Source organism: Channa argus, chromosome 19 (assembly GCF_033026475.1).
Source record: "Channa argus isolate prfri chromosome 19, Channa argus male v1.0, whole genome shotgun sequence".
NCBI lineage: Eukaryota > Metazoa > Chordata > Actinopteri > Anabantiformes > Channidae > Channa > Channa argus.
In genome coordinates, this window is record NC_090215.1 from 3,004,464 (window position 1) to 3,019,205 (window position 14,742).

The 14,742-nt window shown below is 39.5% G+C and overlaps 1 protein-coding gene across 2 annotated transcripts in view; it reads right to left on the bottom strand.

Annotated features, from left to right (window-relative positions):
• LOC137104588 (guanine nucleotide exchange factor VAV3) overlaps positions 1–14,742 on the bottom strand; it is a 93,691-nt gene that overhangs the window by 62,272 nt on the left and 16,677 nt on the right. For both annotated transcript variants that reach the window (XM_067485993.1, XM_067485994.1), the window contains exon 2: positions 14,536–14,652. In XM_067485993.1, the coding sequence (XP_067342094.1) occupies positions 14,536–14,652 (117 nt within the window). The remainder of the gene's footprint in view (positions 1–14,535; positions 14,653–14,742) is intronic.

The window sequence follows — 14,742 nt, forward strand, 5'->3', positions numbered from 1 at the left end:
ATCAGCCTTTCCAAGTAATTATGCCAAACTACAGTATGAATAGTTAAATGATGACTGTTTTTATTAGATATATACATATATATATACACACACACACACACATATATAAATACATATATATATATATATACATATACATATATATATATACATATATATATACATGTATATATACATGTATATATATACATGTATATATATATATACATATATATATATACATGTATATATATACATATATATATACATATATATACATGTATATATATACATATATATATACATATATATATACATGTATATATATATATACATATATATATACATGTATATATATACATGTATATATATACATGTATATATATACATGTATATATATACATGTATATATATACATGTATATATATACATGTATATATATATATATATATATATATATATATATATACATACATATACATATATATATATATATATATATATATATATATATATACGTAAACATATATACATATATACATAAACATATATACATATATATATATACACACAATACATATATTTACAAGTTTCAAACAGAAGTGTTTGTGTTGTATACACCTTACAGACTGACTGAGTTACAGCTGATCCCTGAGAAGAATCCTCCACCCAGAGATGGTGTGAAGCAGCGCAGAGCTATTGTGCTCCCTGCTGTTATTATCATTGAATCCACTGAGGCAGCCACGCTAAAGACATAACCTCATCGCTCCACCCACTCAGCCAACCAATCTACAACACAATCTCCATTGTTTCATCACGCTGACATCACGATCTCATTCCCTGTCTGCTTAAACACTATCCTGCAGTTAACTGAGAATGACATGAAGCAAATGCAGGGGAAACTGTCTCCCCAGGGGGTCTTTCAGTCAAAGACATAAACTTTGCTTATAAGAGGCCTTAAGAAGCAGACTGCTGCTGTGGTGAAGTTACCAGGACACTGTTTAAAAACTGCAGGTTTCAGCTCCTTGTGGACTCGTTTGGGAAGGCAAGACTTGAAAGACGCACTACATTCATAGTTACAGTAAGTGTAAGAGTAATCTGGAGTGGGTTGTCTACATTGGAAATGTCCTGAGGCAGTCAGTAAAAATCCATATGGACATTCTTGCTTTTGTTTCAGTCAATAGTGGAGCCCTGCACTTCAGCTTTAGTCCACCCTAACTCATCCCATGGGTCCTCAAGAAAAGGTGGAGCAAGCAAATGGTGTCAGTGAGAGAAAATACAGGAGCTACGTGACATAATAACATAATACAGGTTGGTTGTAGACAGGCTGAACAGTGTCGATCCCTCCCACAGTGCAATGCACAAACAATGGAGTGGGGGAGCGGATCACAGCTGCAAAAACTACACAGAAACTGAAAGAGTGTAATATATAGTTTAACTGGAAGCAGCAGTGCAACATTTAACACTATGGTCTGACTGATATGAGCACAGTATAAATACACACAGTAGGTTGTTAATAAATGCACAGATGTTTGTCAGTTTAAAGTATGTGCATTTATATTTAAACAGTGCAGCGTGCATGTGGGCAAAAACAATCTTTAACGCAACCAAAGTCACATAAAGGCTGACTGGCAGCTGATCTCTAAACCATCGCTTCAGATAACAGACAACACCGTGAGCACATATTTCTTCGTTTCGTCTCTCCTCAGTGCGAGGACACACACAATTAGGAGTGTGTGCTGTAGGTTTGTGTACAGCCACCATATTAACAAAATCGGGTGGTTTTTAATGATGTGGTGCACAGTGGTCACCATGTGCACTCACACCAGTCTGTAGCTTCTCAGTCCCACATGCACTTGACATCTGTGAATCATGGCCAGCATAATTCATATTATTCCCATGTTGACCACCTATTAGTGTGATTGGTGCCTGCTGCTTGCGATCAACTTGCACCTACATTTTGGCAAACAGCTGCAAATCTTTAGCACTGATTGAAGGACTGACATGGCTGGATATAAACAAGGCATCATACATAGGACTAGACCTCCCACACTACTCTGGAATCAGTGGGTCATCGCACTGCTGAAACTGTCTCTGTATCTGTTCAGAACTGGTATTTTAGTGGTACTACAGTTTTATTAGACCGTAGTAAATCTGCAGTTCAAACAGACAGTGGTGCCAGAATGACTTTCTGAAACAATGAGTGTCCGGATTTTCATATCTACCTACTGACCCTGAACAAAGCCATTAAACTGCCAGCATTTGTTTGACTTTTTTTTTAAATTTTTTTTTATTGTTTTAGGCTGTTAAAATGAAAACCATCTAATGACAAAAGTAAGTTGAATTGGTTAGTTTTAGTGCCAGACATCACTGGTTTGATCCCTGTGGGTTTTCTGTCTCAAGTTTTCCTTTTCATCCATTGCATTGGAAGGTACTTCAGTTTCATCACACAATTCAAAGTCATGCATCGTAAGATAACTGGTGATTTACAATTGTAGCTGTGAGTGTAAATAGTTAATAGTCTGCAGTTATATAGCACTTTTGTACCTTACTTGTACCCAAAGGACTTTACACTGCTTCTCATTCACCCCTTCGCACTCACAATCACAACTAAGTTGGGGTTCAGTGCCTTCAACATGTGACAGGAGGAGCCAGGGATCAAACCAACAACCCTGGAAGTGGTGGATTACTGCTCCACCTCCTGAGACACAGTTAATACTTGTGAATACTTTGTCTCATGGTGTCGAGGGTGTAAAACACTCCTCGAAAGTCTTAAAGAAAATGGTTTGTATTTCTCACCTAAAGTAAACTACAAAAAAAAAGCTTTCTATTGGATTAGTTTAAATTAAAAGCAAACAAGGACATCTAATATATTTAAAAGAAAGCTTTACAGGCACGTAGCAATGGCACATGAAATACTTAAAGGACCTGATTTACAACCACCAAGGCTGCTGGGAAACAGCAGGCTTATCCATCTTGTTGCACCTTGTCTCACTATTCGTCATGGTAGTTTATGTGTCAGCCATTTTATCACCTTCTTCTGTCGATGCTGGATTAGACCCAAAACAAGCCAACACTCACTGAGAGTGTGCCATAAATCCAAGGCTTGATGGAGAAAGTAAACACAATCACCTCTGCATTATTGGCTCAAGATGTTAAAAGCCTGGAAAGTAAATAGAGAATTCTTATGTCCCAATCCTTTAAATCGTAAATGTCAGAACGACAGTCTGTTTTTGTGCTGTAGTGTGTTGATGATGAAACAGGCAGATTTGAAATGTGCAAAGCAACTCTCCCAATCAGATCCAAAAGTCAAGGGCTGCACCAGAAAAGAGCACATAGATGTTCGGCCGAGTCAAATTCTGATGTAAGTTGTAGTAAGTGTGGGAAATGTGCTTGATGACAACTTAACATGACACATCAAAAACAAATGATGAAATCCAAACGGGCCCCAAAAAAAAGAAAAAAGAAAAAAAAAAAAAAAGCAGCTGCAGTTGAATTATTTGAGCCAGTCAAACCAAATGAACTCTGGGTGTGTTTCCCCACTTCTGGATCTGTGCTGCTAAGGCTGTGGCCACAAATAGCCAGCTTGTCATATCTATCTGGCGTAAGTGGGTTAGCATCACTTAGCATACCCTGAGGAGTGTGATAATCACGAGGAATTAAATACGCACTGGTTCAATCCCACTGTGCAGATCCTGCACATTAGCCATGTGGATGCATGCAATCTTCTTAGTTCTTAGGGAATTTCCACTCGAGTAGTATAACATGGCACTTCAGAAACATTATTTTGTGCATTATGTGTTTTGTTGTACCTTTAAACTTTAAGGTGAAATGTTGAGTGATGGCGCGGCCGCATGAATTCCACCGGTTTTAACCAAACAGAAAGTGAACAGAGCTCTAAAACTTCATCCCAATGCCTTCCTTCCCACATTGGATCTGATGTTCTGATCTGACGTGCTCAGTTTGTGTCCCAGCGAGAGGTCCAACAGGCAGGCACCGTCGTACCTGTTGTGTCAAACAGCGAGGCCAAAGGGTACCTGTGGTGTCCAGAAACCAACTCTCCCCACTCACTTTAGGATTAGTTTGAACATGAATATACTAAAGAACAATAGTGCTTAATATTATAAGGAGATTAGCCGTCAAATCTCCCAATGACATGAGCTATGTCCGAGACACATTCGATCATTTACAGTAAGAGGAACATTAGATGTCATTTCATGAGGCTCACGGAATTCTGTTCCCGTCCACAGAACTAATTACAAACTCTCGCTCTACACTCTGTCTCTCTCTCTTATACATGTGTGCATGTTGTGTATAACATACCGTATGTGTGTGTGTGTGTGTTCCGTGACCATATGTGGATATCTTTTATATATGGTATTGTATGTGTGTTTTCAGTCTCTTAAGAAATTCAAAACTAAAGCTCTTTATGTAATATTGATCACGAGGTTTACTCCACTATTCAAACTTGGCCATGTGATTTTGTGTGTGTGTGGATTTTCCATATCACATCGCAGCTAATATGTTATGAGGTGGGGTCTATTATGCTGAACGTTCAGAATGTGGAGGATTAGCTTTTAGAATTGCTCCCACTTTGAGTGACTGCGCATCCACCCACTCCGCCTCCACCTTTGGGATGCAATATAAAGACAAGCCCCCTCATAGTTGGAGCCTTGAGGATCTGGAAAAAGCATTGTTGGCATAAATAGAGTCCTCTGCACAGCTTTTGCAGAACCTTTTTTATTTTTATTTTTACAGAAAAACATCGTGAGATCAGAGGAACATAAACGTCCCTGTGAAATCCAATTCGCTGCCGTTATCTCAGATACGTTGGTGAGATGACAGACGTCGCCTCTAGCGCCTCATGAAAGATTTAGAAGGAAGTTTTTAAAGATGTGTCAAAGACAGGGATTGCACTTGTTGATGATAAAATCCTCCTCACTCCTATTCCTTTAGATGAAGCCAGCAGGTGCCCGAGGGAAACTGGCCTAGCAGCAGGGGAGACGGTGGACTAAGAACCAAATAAACATGCAGGATCTAAAAATTACTCTCTGTCAGCACATGATTGCCCATCTGGAAGAGAACACTGACCGTGGGCAATGCATGTTCGGAATCTAAATGCACTGCATGCAGTGATTTGTAAGCAGTAGCATAACTCCGCTCTGTACGTCTGAACTGTGGAGCGGCTGGTGTGTTTCTGAAGACAAGGATTAGGATGCAGGCTGCCGAAAACTGCTATGGAGGTGTATACTTTCTCATTGTCAACAGGCAGATATATGGGACCCTGTTAGTTTGTAATGGAGCCAGTGGAACAATTTATTTATTATTATTCTACCTATTTTAGTGGACACCCCCACCCGCAAAGGGGACCTCGACTTTTGCAATGGTAACTGTATACCCCCTTAAATCTCCCATAGAGGGAATTTACTGTGCACTCCCCTTCCAACATTTACTCAGGTCCCCCAGAGGATGAATCCAACTAAATTTGCTGATTTCCTGACATTTTCACCAGTATTAAATACCAATGTGCATTATCCCCAGAGGATGGATGCTAATCCCTTTGGTAATAATTTAGCTCTTTATTTAAATACCTTGATATTTTTTTTTGAATGGACAAGCAAAATGATTGCACAGACATTCATTGTTGCCAGATGATGAATCTGTGCCGCCAGAAGTTGACATTTTGAACCCATGATGAAAAGTCTCAAACACCATAAAATAGATCACCGTGAAATATGTTGGAGACTTTATATCTAGTTGCATCTACAGGTCAATATAAAGGTTTATATCAGGCTTAACCAAACAACAGCTTCATCTCTGACTGACCTCATCACATTTCTAACAGTCTAGTTATCTGCCGTGCAAACCAATGCATCAGTCTTTACGCTTCTCTATACCATTAGTCACTGTAAAATGTAGGTCTTTCCCCAGTGATTCTATGTAGCAAAGCACTCAATATTGAAGCTGAGGGGGGGGGGGGGGGGGGGAGCTGTCAGAAAGTAGGACAGTAAGGGGAGGAGGGCCAGTTTGTAGACCTGCACTTCAGACTGGGTAGTGTTTGATCCTCACCGTGGTGGTTTAGCTTCACATGTTCTTTGGCAGCGGCGATCTGTAAATACCTGGCATGTCTGCATAGGCAGGTAACCGCAATATACAGGAATGAGATGCAAAGCTTCGAACTAAGGTCTATGCAAGCAGAATCACTGCTCACCAGAAGGTATTTACCAATAGCAGCCACTCAATGCAGGGTGGCATCTCAAATGAGAGTAACAGAGATCTGCAATAAAAAATACAAATCCTAAAATTCTGTTGTGAAAAAATAGAAATATAATGAATAATCAACTCAGTTATTTAAGTAATAAAATAATTGAGTCATCAGGGCAGAAAAGGAGCCTGAAAAGTGTAATTAGCAGTACGTGGTCCAGCACCTACAGTATGCAGTGTTTCTAAGGTGTAATATGACAGTTACATGATATAAAGCACAAATTATAATATCTATGCACATAATCCCAGCAACAGCTCTTTATTCAATGCCACTGGAAAGTAACACCTGCTGTGCACAGCACGTTAAACTGAAGCTCAGCTATACAACACCGGAAAGTTGAGCAAAGCTCAGAGCATAATTGTATAAAGTTGAGCAAAGTAAAGTTTATGCAATTATGCTTTTATGCAGTTCAGCTACAGCCAGGTAAGAGCCAATGGGGAGCACTTTTAAATCAGATGGACACCTGAGCAGAGAGTCTGTTGACACAGACGCATTATATATTAAACAGAAAAAAAGCTGACTGTGGTTTCCAGGTTATTATTATGTTTCTTTAAATGGCAGGTGATGTATGTGAGTAGACTAGGACATCAGATGGCCTTTTTTTTTCACTGGCCTTTTTTACCTGCTTAAATAAAGGTTAAATAGATAAATAAAATAAAGTTCTATTAGAAAACAACGGCCCAGTCGGAGCAGAGCATGTAAATAATGTGCTCATCGCAACACTCGCGCAGAAATACAGCTTCACCAAGACACATCTTGCCAAGCTACAGCCAGATACTTTGTGTCTTTGTGTCTCCTGCGGGACATCCGACCCAGCTGTGTTTTTCAGTAGCTGGACTAGAAGTGAAGACATCACTCACATATAGTGTACAAAAACAGACTATGTGAGATCAGAGTAAATTATCTTGCTGTACTTCTGCTTATCACTTTGTTTTGTTTTGTAGATGAGATTATTTGATTTCTAAGCATTTAGAATATGGAACAACTTCCTTTGGGGTCTTTTCACTGTAGGGCTGTTGGCTGTGTTTGGGAGGTTACCTTTTGAATTGATATGGGCCAAAGATGTAAAACACACTCTCCCACACAAACACACTGCAGCAAATAAAACCATATAAATGTCAGACCATGCACTTTTCCAGTGTGAGCATCTTTAATTCTCTATTTCTTTGTCACACTCAGACAAACAGTCCCACATCCACAGGCAGAAGCCCAGTCAGTGGAAAAGTGGGAACTTAATAGAGCCTAGAACAGGACATTACAGAGGCGGCCTTAGGAAATTTAGGGGAAGTCCAATTGTCTTAGTCTTAAACACACAGACACACACACACACACACACACACACACACGCACACACACACACACAATAGGTTTAGGCTTTGGCAAGAAATACAACAAGCCAGAGTAGGTAGAGTTGATTTGGACATCATGACTGGAAATGGAAAAATAATCTGTGCTGCATTTAAAGACACAGGTACTGATTAAACAGGTGTGTGTGGGTGCACCTTTAAACCTGAGGTAAAATTTGAATATATCCACACACTCATACAGAGACAAACAAAACTGCAAGGGGGGCTCTGTGGTGGCTGTTTCCTGCTGCTTTCTGAAACCTGACATGAGTCAGTCCTCAGGGGAGTCACTGCAAACACACAAGCACATTCCCTCATTCACATTGAAAAAGGCCTGTGTGGCATCCTAAATGTCACAGACGCATTGTCAGAACAACCTTTTTCTCTGATCGCTGGAAACTTGTGCCCAGGATGACTGGTAGCTTTCTCTCACTTGATCCATGCTGGTTTTTCTCCAGCGTCAGTTCATTTCCAGTGAACACTAATACAGAGGGTCCTGTCATAGACAAGGTTGACACTTCAATTCTTTTCTTGCAAGACTGGACCATTTCGTTTAAGCCTGGATATGATACTCACCAGCCCCAGTTTATGGCTCAAAGAAAGCCAACTGATATAACATGTATGATTCTGGGAGCCCATGAATTATCCACACAGCTTTCAGCAGCTTACAAAGCTGGTCCCATTCAAATGGTTTTGACCCCACGTGCACAGTACGTGAGGGTAAATCAAGCATGACTGCTGTTTCAGACACCGCACAAACACTGGGAACTTAATGTATATTGTCAAAATAGCACAGACTAATTCTACCAGTGACCAGAGAGTTCAATATAGCTGCTGATGCAGTACAGCGAGAAAGATTGGAACGCAGGCTCCATTGAACTTATGGGTTCCCCCTGAATTTTAAAAGTTAACGTGTGACAGCATGCGAGAGAAAGGCAGAATCTAACCAAATGTTTTGCATCGGTTTCTGAAAGCCACATTTTGCGCTGGTTTTGTTGTGCTGTCTCAGCCCAAGGACAAAAGTGATGCTGTGCAAGACAAAGTCCAGACTAATGAATGTGCTCCATGTGGGTTCACAGCTCTACGACACAGTTTAATTGCAGGTTCAACTGACGGACACCTACGAAGCTGTTATATAAAACCTCCTACACCACATTAGATAAGATTCTAGATAAGAATCCACTTGAAAATTGTTATATTCAGAGAAGAATCAATATGTAATTTCTAATAAAAGGTCTATCAGCCCAATATAACTCAATACAATGATCTAGACATAATAATAGCTTTCAAAACACGCCTGCAAAGCAATTGAGGACGCATGTTAATGCAGCTTAGCCATGCAGTACAGAGATACACCCCAAGTATCCATTAGCACGCAGCAGACATCTGATATCTGAGCAAACAGATCTGCTGGAGAAAGCACAGCTGAAGGACAAAGGAAAGCAAAGGAGAGATGGATGAGGGGGCAGGGGGGGGGGGATGCTGGTCGCAAAATGCATCAGCCTGTGATGGGTTTTACCATTAAATTTATCACAGTCAACTGAGGACGAAGACGACAATCAATAAAACCCTCTTTGTCTGTCTCCTTCCTTTCCATACGACCCCCTCAGCTGTTCTTGTTCTAACCCCCCCCCCACCAAATAAAAACACATAATTAGCATCTTTATTCACCTGAAAATGTTAGAAGACTGTAACGGTCTTTTATACAGAGGTGCAGTTTAACCTCGGCAAGGTTGTCATGCACTCACTGTGAAGGCAGATTTCACAATATTGATATTATATTTAGACTCAAGCTGCAGTGGCCTGGTACAAGCCTCCGGTCTCTGTGTGTCTAAAAGTGCCACACAATAGTTATCATAAACATGTGGTGGTTTCACAGCAGATGGGTGAATAGGATGCAGCTGCAAAACTAAGAGAATGCCACTTTGCCCGATTATTTACATATCATATATAGTTAAACGTAAGCAGGTGGGGCATCTCCTGGCATATTTAATGGAAATTGTGGGTGCAGCAAAATTTGCATAGTCTACAGAATGGAATTTAGCAGCTGCGATTGCTTTAGCATATAAGAATCCAGCCCCATTAAGCCCAGGTTGTTCACGAGTCCTCCCTGTGTGCTTTGTGTGTCCGTAGCCTGTGTTTAAGATATACGATGTACAGGTTTCATGTACATTTCAGAACTTGGCTTTACTGGCACAAAGAAATAATCAGCAACCGTTTTGGGTTTTGTTTTGTGTGTCAAAAATTCTAGTTCAAACTTCCGAAATGTAACAATTAGTTACTTTCTACATTTCATATTACACAAATGAAACTGTGATACAAATCTTAGTTCTCTTAACTCCTGGCAAGAATGAACATTTCGAACATTCTATTACACAAATGTACTTTCACTAATAATGTATATAATAACATAGTAATTTGAAATCTGTATTAATAATTTCAATTTTACATTGTTCACCTCATGTGCTGCCGTGGATTTATATTCATATAATAGGATGCGGACTGTTAATTAAAACTGTCTAGCAACATGAGGTGCACAATGGGTGCATTGTACATCGCAGATTAGTGTCAGGCTCCCTGGTGTTTTGTCTATAAATTATTGATTTTCCACAACAGTGTCATATGATATCATTGCAAATGTATGCTGATGGCACTTATGTATATACACATGCAAAAACACCCACTGAACTAGTGGCTGAAAAGTTAAAACATGATTCGTTTGAATTGTTTTTCAATGAAAGTAGCTCAGTGCTACTGAGGCTGGTTTCTACACGATACAATAAACTACGCTGAATGATTAATAGTTACAACACAGTAAACAAACATTGAAGCAACTGTCCCGTCTTGTGACTTTGAGTAAGGAAGGAACCTGTCAGCACTTTTATTCTATTTTGAAAAAGCTGATGGAACATAACTGGAATTAGCTATAAAACAGAAATGAGACGGTTAGTCATTCACTCTCTGGGATGATGATGGCAGAATCCTGTCAAAAGCGAGATTACTGGTTTACTGGTTCGATAATGGGGAGATGGATTGTCTCAAAAAACATCAGCTTTAAATTTCTGTTGCCCTTTTGACGCGACTAGCTTGATGAAAGAGAGGTGGGATAATGAGGCAACTGTGGTGCAGGAAGGTAGAGCGGTCGTCCAGCAATCTCACAGTTGTTGCTTCAATCCCCTGCTCCTCCGGTCACATGTCAAAGTGTCCTTGAGCAAGACACTAAAGCCCAACTTAGTTGCTCCCGGTGAGTGTTGGCCAGCTGCATAGCAGCTCCCCCATCGGTGTGTGAGTGTGTGTGTGAATGGGTGAATAAGAAGCAGTGTAGAGCGCTTTGAGTGCCAATAGGTAGAAAAGCGCTGTATAAGTGCAGAACATTTACCATATTGTCCACATGTGATATTTGTCCACATGCCATATTTGTAGGTCCAAAACTGTTCACTCTGAGAATTAAAAATACTAGTTCAGTAAAATAGCTATAAAGCTGAGGGTTTCTCTCCTGCATCCATTTTCTTAGAAACACTTCTGCAGATAAAATAATAGACCTGAAACAGCAAGAGGATGTTGTAGCTTTCAATATCATCTCTAAATACCTCACCCCTTTACCTCTGGTGCTCTCTTACTCTGCCTCTCCCTCTGCCAGGTGTGTGTGTGTGTGTGTGTGTGTGTGTGCATGGCTGTGCAGCCAGGTTTCCCTTCTCCCTACAGAGCCTGCAACCCTGCATGTGTCTACAACACAGATGTGCAAACCAGATGTTCTTGTGCTTAGGGGAAACAACTACAGACGGACGTGCTGTATTTGTCGGTATGGTTTCCAAGTGTTGCAGATCTGTGCCGCCACAGTTTGAACCGAAGAACACCAACACGCCAAAAACAGATTGTCAGATGTGTCATTGTGATCACAAATTCTAACACACAAGCTTTCACATCTCCTTTTGACTCTAGTCACATTTTCCAAGGAGGAGTCAAGAAAAGTCTTTCTGTTCTATAGAGTATAGCAAAGAGTGTCTCCTGTGAGTTCAGCTGAAACATCTCCTGTACAGCAGCAGGCAGAAACGATTCTGCAACTGTAAAAGCCCATAGAGAGACTCAATCAAGAATAATACCCAAATTCTGAAATAAACAGACACATCTGATGTTTTATTTAGTGGAAAACCAGAGGCTATTTTTAAAATGAAAAAAACACATTAGGACTGCAGGTGAATGGCAGCTATGCCCATTTCCTGCTCTTCTCACTCCATTAGACTCTGCAGAGGCAGTCAGGCAAAGATTACAGGGCTGTCTAATTTTATAGAGGTTACATATAATTTGGCCAGTGGAAGATTCACTCAAGAGAGCAAAGTGTAATCGCAGGAAGAAAAAGAGAATAAAATCAGACATGATGAAAACTAAAAACACAAGATTTAAAAGTCATCTAAATCTGCTCATTCAGAAACAGAAATTCCACCTCACTTATAAAATATTGACATTAAGGGCTTTAGTAAATGTAGCTTGCATCTTTTGTTTGGTTAAAATGTTTAAGTCATTAAAATCTGAGACTGACGAAGAGAAAGGCAGAGAAAATCTGACAAGATGGTGCCTGTGCCCCCAATAGTTAACCGCTTCACTATTACTAAACATTTTAAATATATCCATTTACTAAAAATGTGTTAAAATTAAATATTGTTCACTAAACTAGAAGCTACAAACAGGAGTACGAAAAAAATAGAGTAGTAGTAGCTACACTGGTTCACAAAATACCGTCCATATCAAAACCATCATGAAATGCTAAGCTAAGCTACACTAAGCTAGCTAGCCGTTGCCCGTAGCAACATCATATTTAGTATGACATAATAAGAGATTGGTTCTCATTAAACACACAAGAGAGTGGAAAAAGAGGGGTTTTCCCAAAAGCCTGACCTATTACGTCATCATTTTCTCAGTGGTAAGAGAAGCACGTCCTCTCATTTGTATTAAAAACCCTTTGTGGTTAATTAGGCTGACTGGATTTACAAGATGGAGACAGATCAGGATGGTGCTGCTGTGCCTTCAGTGAACTGTAATCTATGTTTTTATGTATGGGTTTTTCCAGTAGCACCTTTCATTTTATTAGTTTTTGTAAAAGGAATAAAGAGGCTATTAAACTATTTCACTACAAGGCTGAAAAAAGGAGTCACCAGCAGGAAATCTGTTTTATTTATAGATAACTTCATGACTAAATTCTTCTTCTTAGTTCAGCTCACTACCCCAGTGAGAATGAACATTCAAGCAGAGCTACAAATATTCTGTCTATTTCATTGCCTCTCTCTATAATTAAGGACATCTTTTATTTTGGTGTTTTAATTAAAGAACATTTTTCATGTTTATTTTATAGAAGATATGTATTTAGTATTTAATTTTTATTGTTATAATGTTGACTTGAAGCTACAGTATTGAGTAGTAGAATATGATTCACCTTTAGAAGTGAATATCTTTGTACTCTACAGTAGATAGTACAAAGGTATTCACTTCTAAAGGTTTTGGAGCGAGGCTCACTCTTCTGACCAATCAGAGAAGGGGAGGGTCAATGTGAGATGTCAGGCTTTGAGCATCAGTATTTATTGTCCTGGGTGGATGGATTTTAAGTTAGCTAGCATGATTCCTAAAAGTTGCATATTGTATTTGCAAATTCAAAATGGAAAATGGAAAAATGTCAGCACAAATACAATTTTGAATATATATAATTATTATTGAAAAACATTTCATTGTTAATATTTGTTGAAATTAATTAAAGATATTTCTTTATTTTACTATTTAAAGCAAATTGTATCCTGGTAGCTATTTTACAATGCACAAAATGTGCAAAATTCAACATTTATTTAATTAATTTGTATTTTTATATATTCTGTATCATAAAAAGTATTTGTATAATATAATTTGTAACATACAGCTGGAATGTGCAGTAGGTTGTAAATTGAGACAGATGAATTCAGTTGTGGATAAATCTCCAACTTGCATACAAATGCATACATTTCCAAGATTCCCAGTACTAACATGGCTGCCATGTTGATGGATCTCTGCAATGAGCAGCGGAGCCTCATGAGGAATCTATGTGTTTATATCCAGAAGGAGAAGATGGAAATGGTTTTACTTACAGCTCCATGCTTTCTCACTCCATTTCACAACCCTCTTCACTCATCATGATTAAATGAAGGCCAAGGTCAATTAATTAAGCATTATGTCACTGCCTCACTGTGTTGCGACCTGTTCACACATATCACACATTTTAAGCAAGCAGAATATGACCCTGTTTTCTCCTAAATGCCTCAGGTCGGGTGTAACTGTCTCCAGCAGCCCATTCTCTCACATTTGAGATGTGAGAGTTTTCTAATGAAATCTCTTGGGGATAATACAAAGGCAGCAGTGGGGCTGTTAAAGAGCTGCAGACGTGGTCATGGGGCACTGCAAGCAAAGACTCTAGTGTACTATCAAAGTAATGAACCCAAGGCCAGACTTTTAACCTGTCGTAAAGTCTGAACGTCGAGGCATTTTGACTCTAATGAGAGGAAGCAATTAAAGTGCTGTGTCATGTTGCAGACTTCAGCTTTAGTTTAAAGTTTGAGATTAGCTGCAATATGGCCTTGAAGTGTGTTTATTGGCACATGTAATGACAGATGGGACATCCACTAATGATACTGTACAAGTAACCCTGAGGTCATAGAAAGTGCTGCAACAATGACAGGTTTAAGATTTGGCAGCAATATGAAATGTCACAAACCTCTGCAGGAAGAAGAATAGACTCTGGATGTCTTCATTATAATTTAAAATCCCAGTCACAGACAAAGAAGCTCCATCACTTATAAATAATTTTGACTGCATTCCTTGCACACAGGAACAGGAGTGGGCATAAAAGAACATTTGAACCATTCACTTCTATCTTCAGGGACAGCTGGCAGACACTTCCTGTGCCACTGAACAACTCTGCCTTACCTTTCCAAAGTCCCTGACGTCGAAAAGGTCGAAGGCCTCGAACAGCTCACTCTTCTTCATGCCGAATATGTCGCTGCATGCTGCCAGGAAAGTCCGGATGTTCTTCAGGCACAGAAACTGGGGAGGGGAGGACAGAAAGGGTTCATCTGTGAGCGAGTCACATCGAAACAAACAGACGGTGCTGCATGCATGAATGATATGATGATG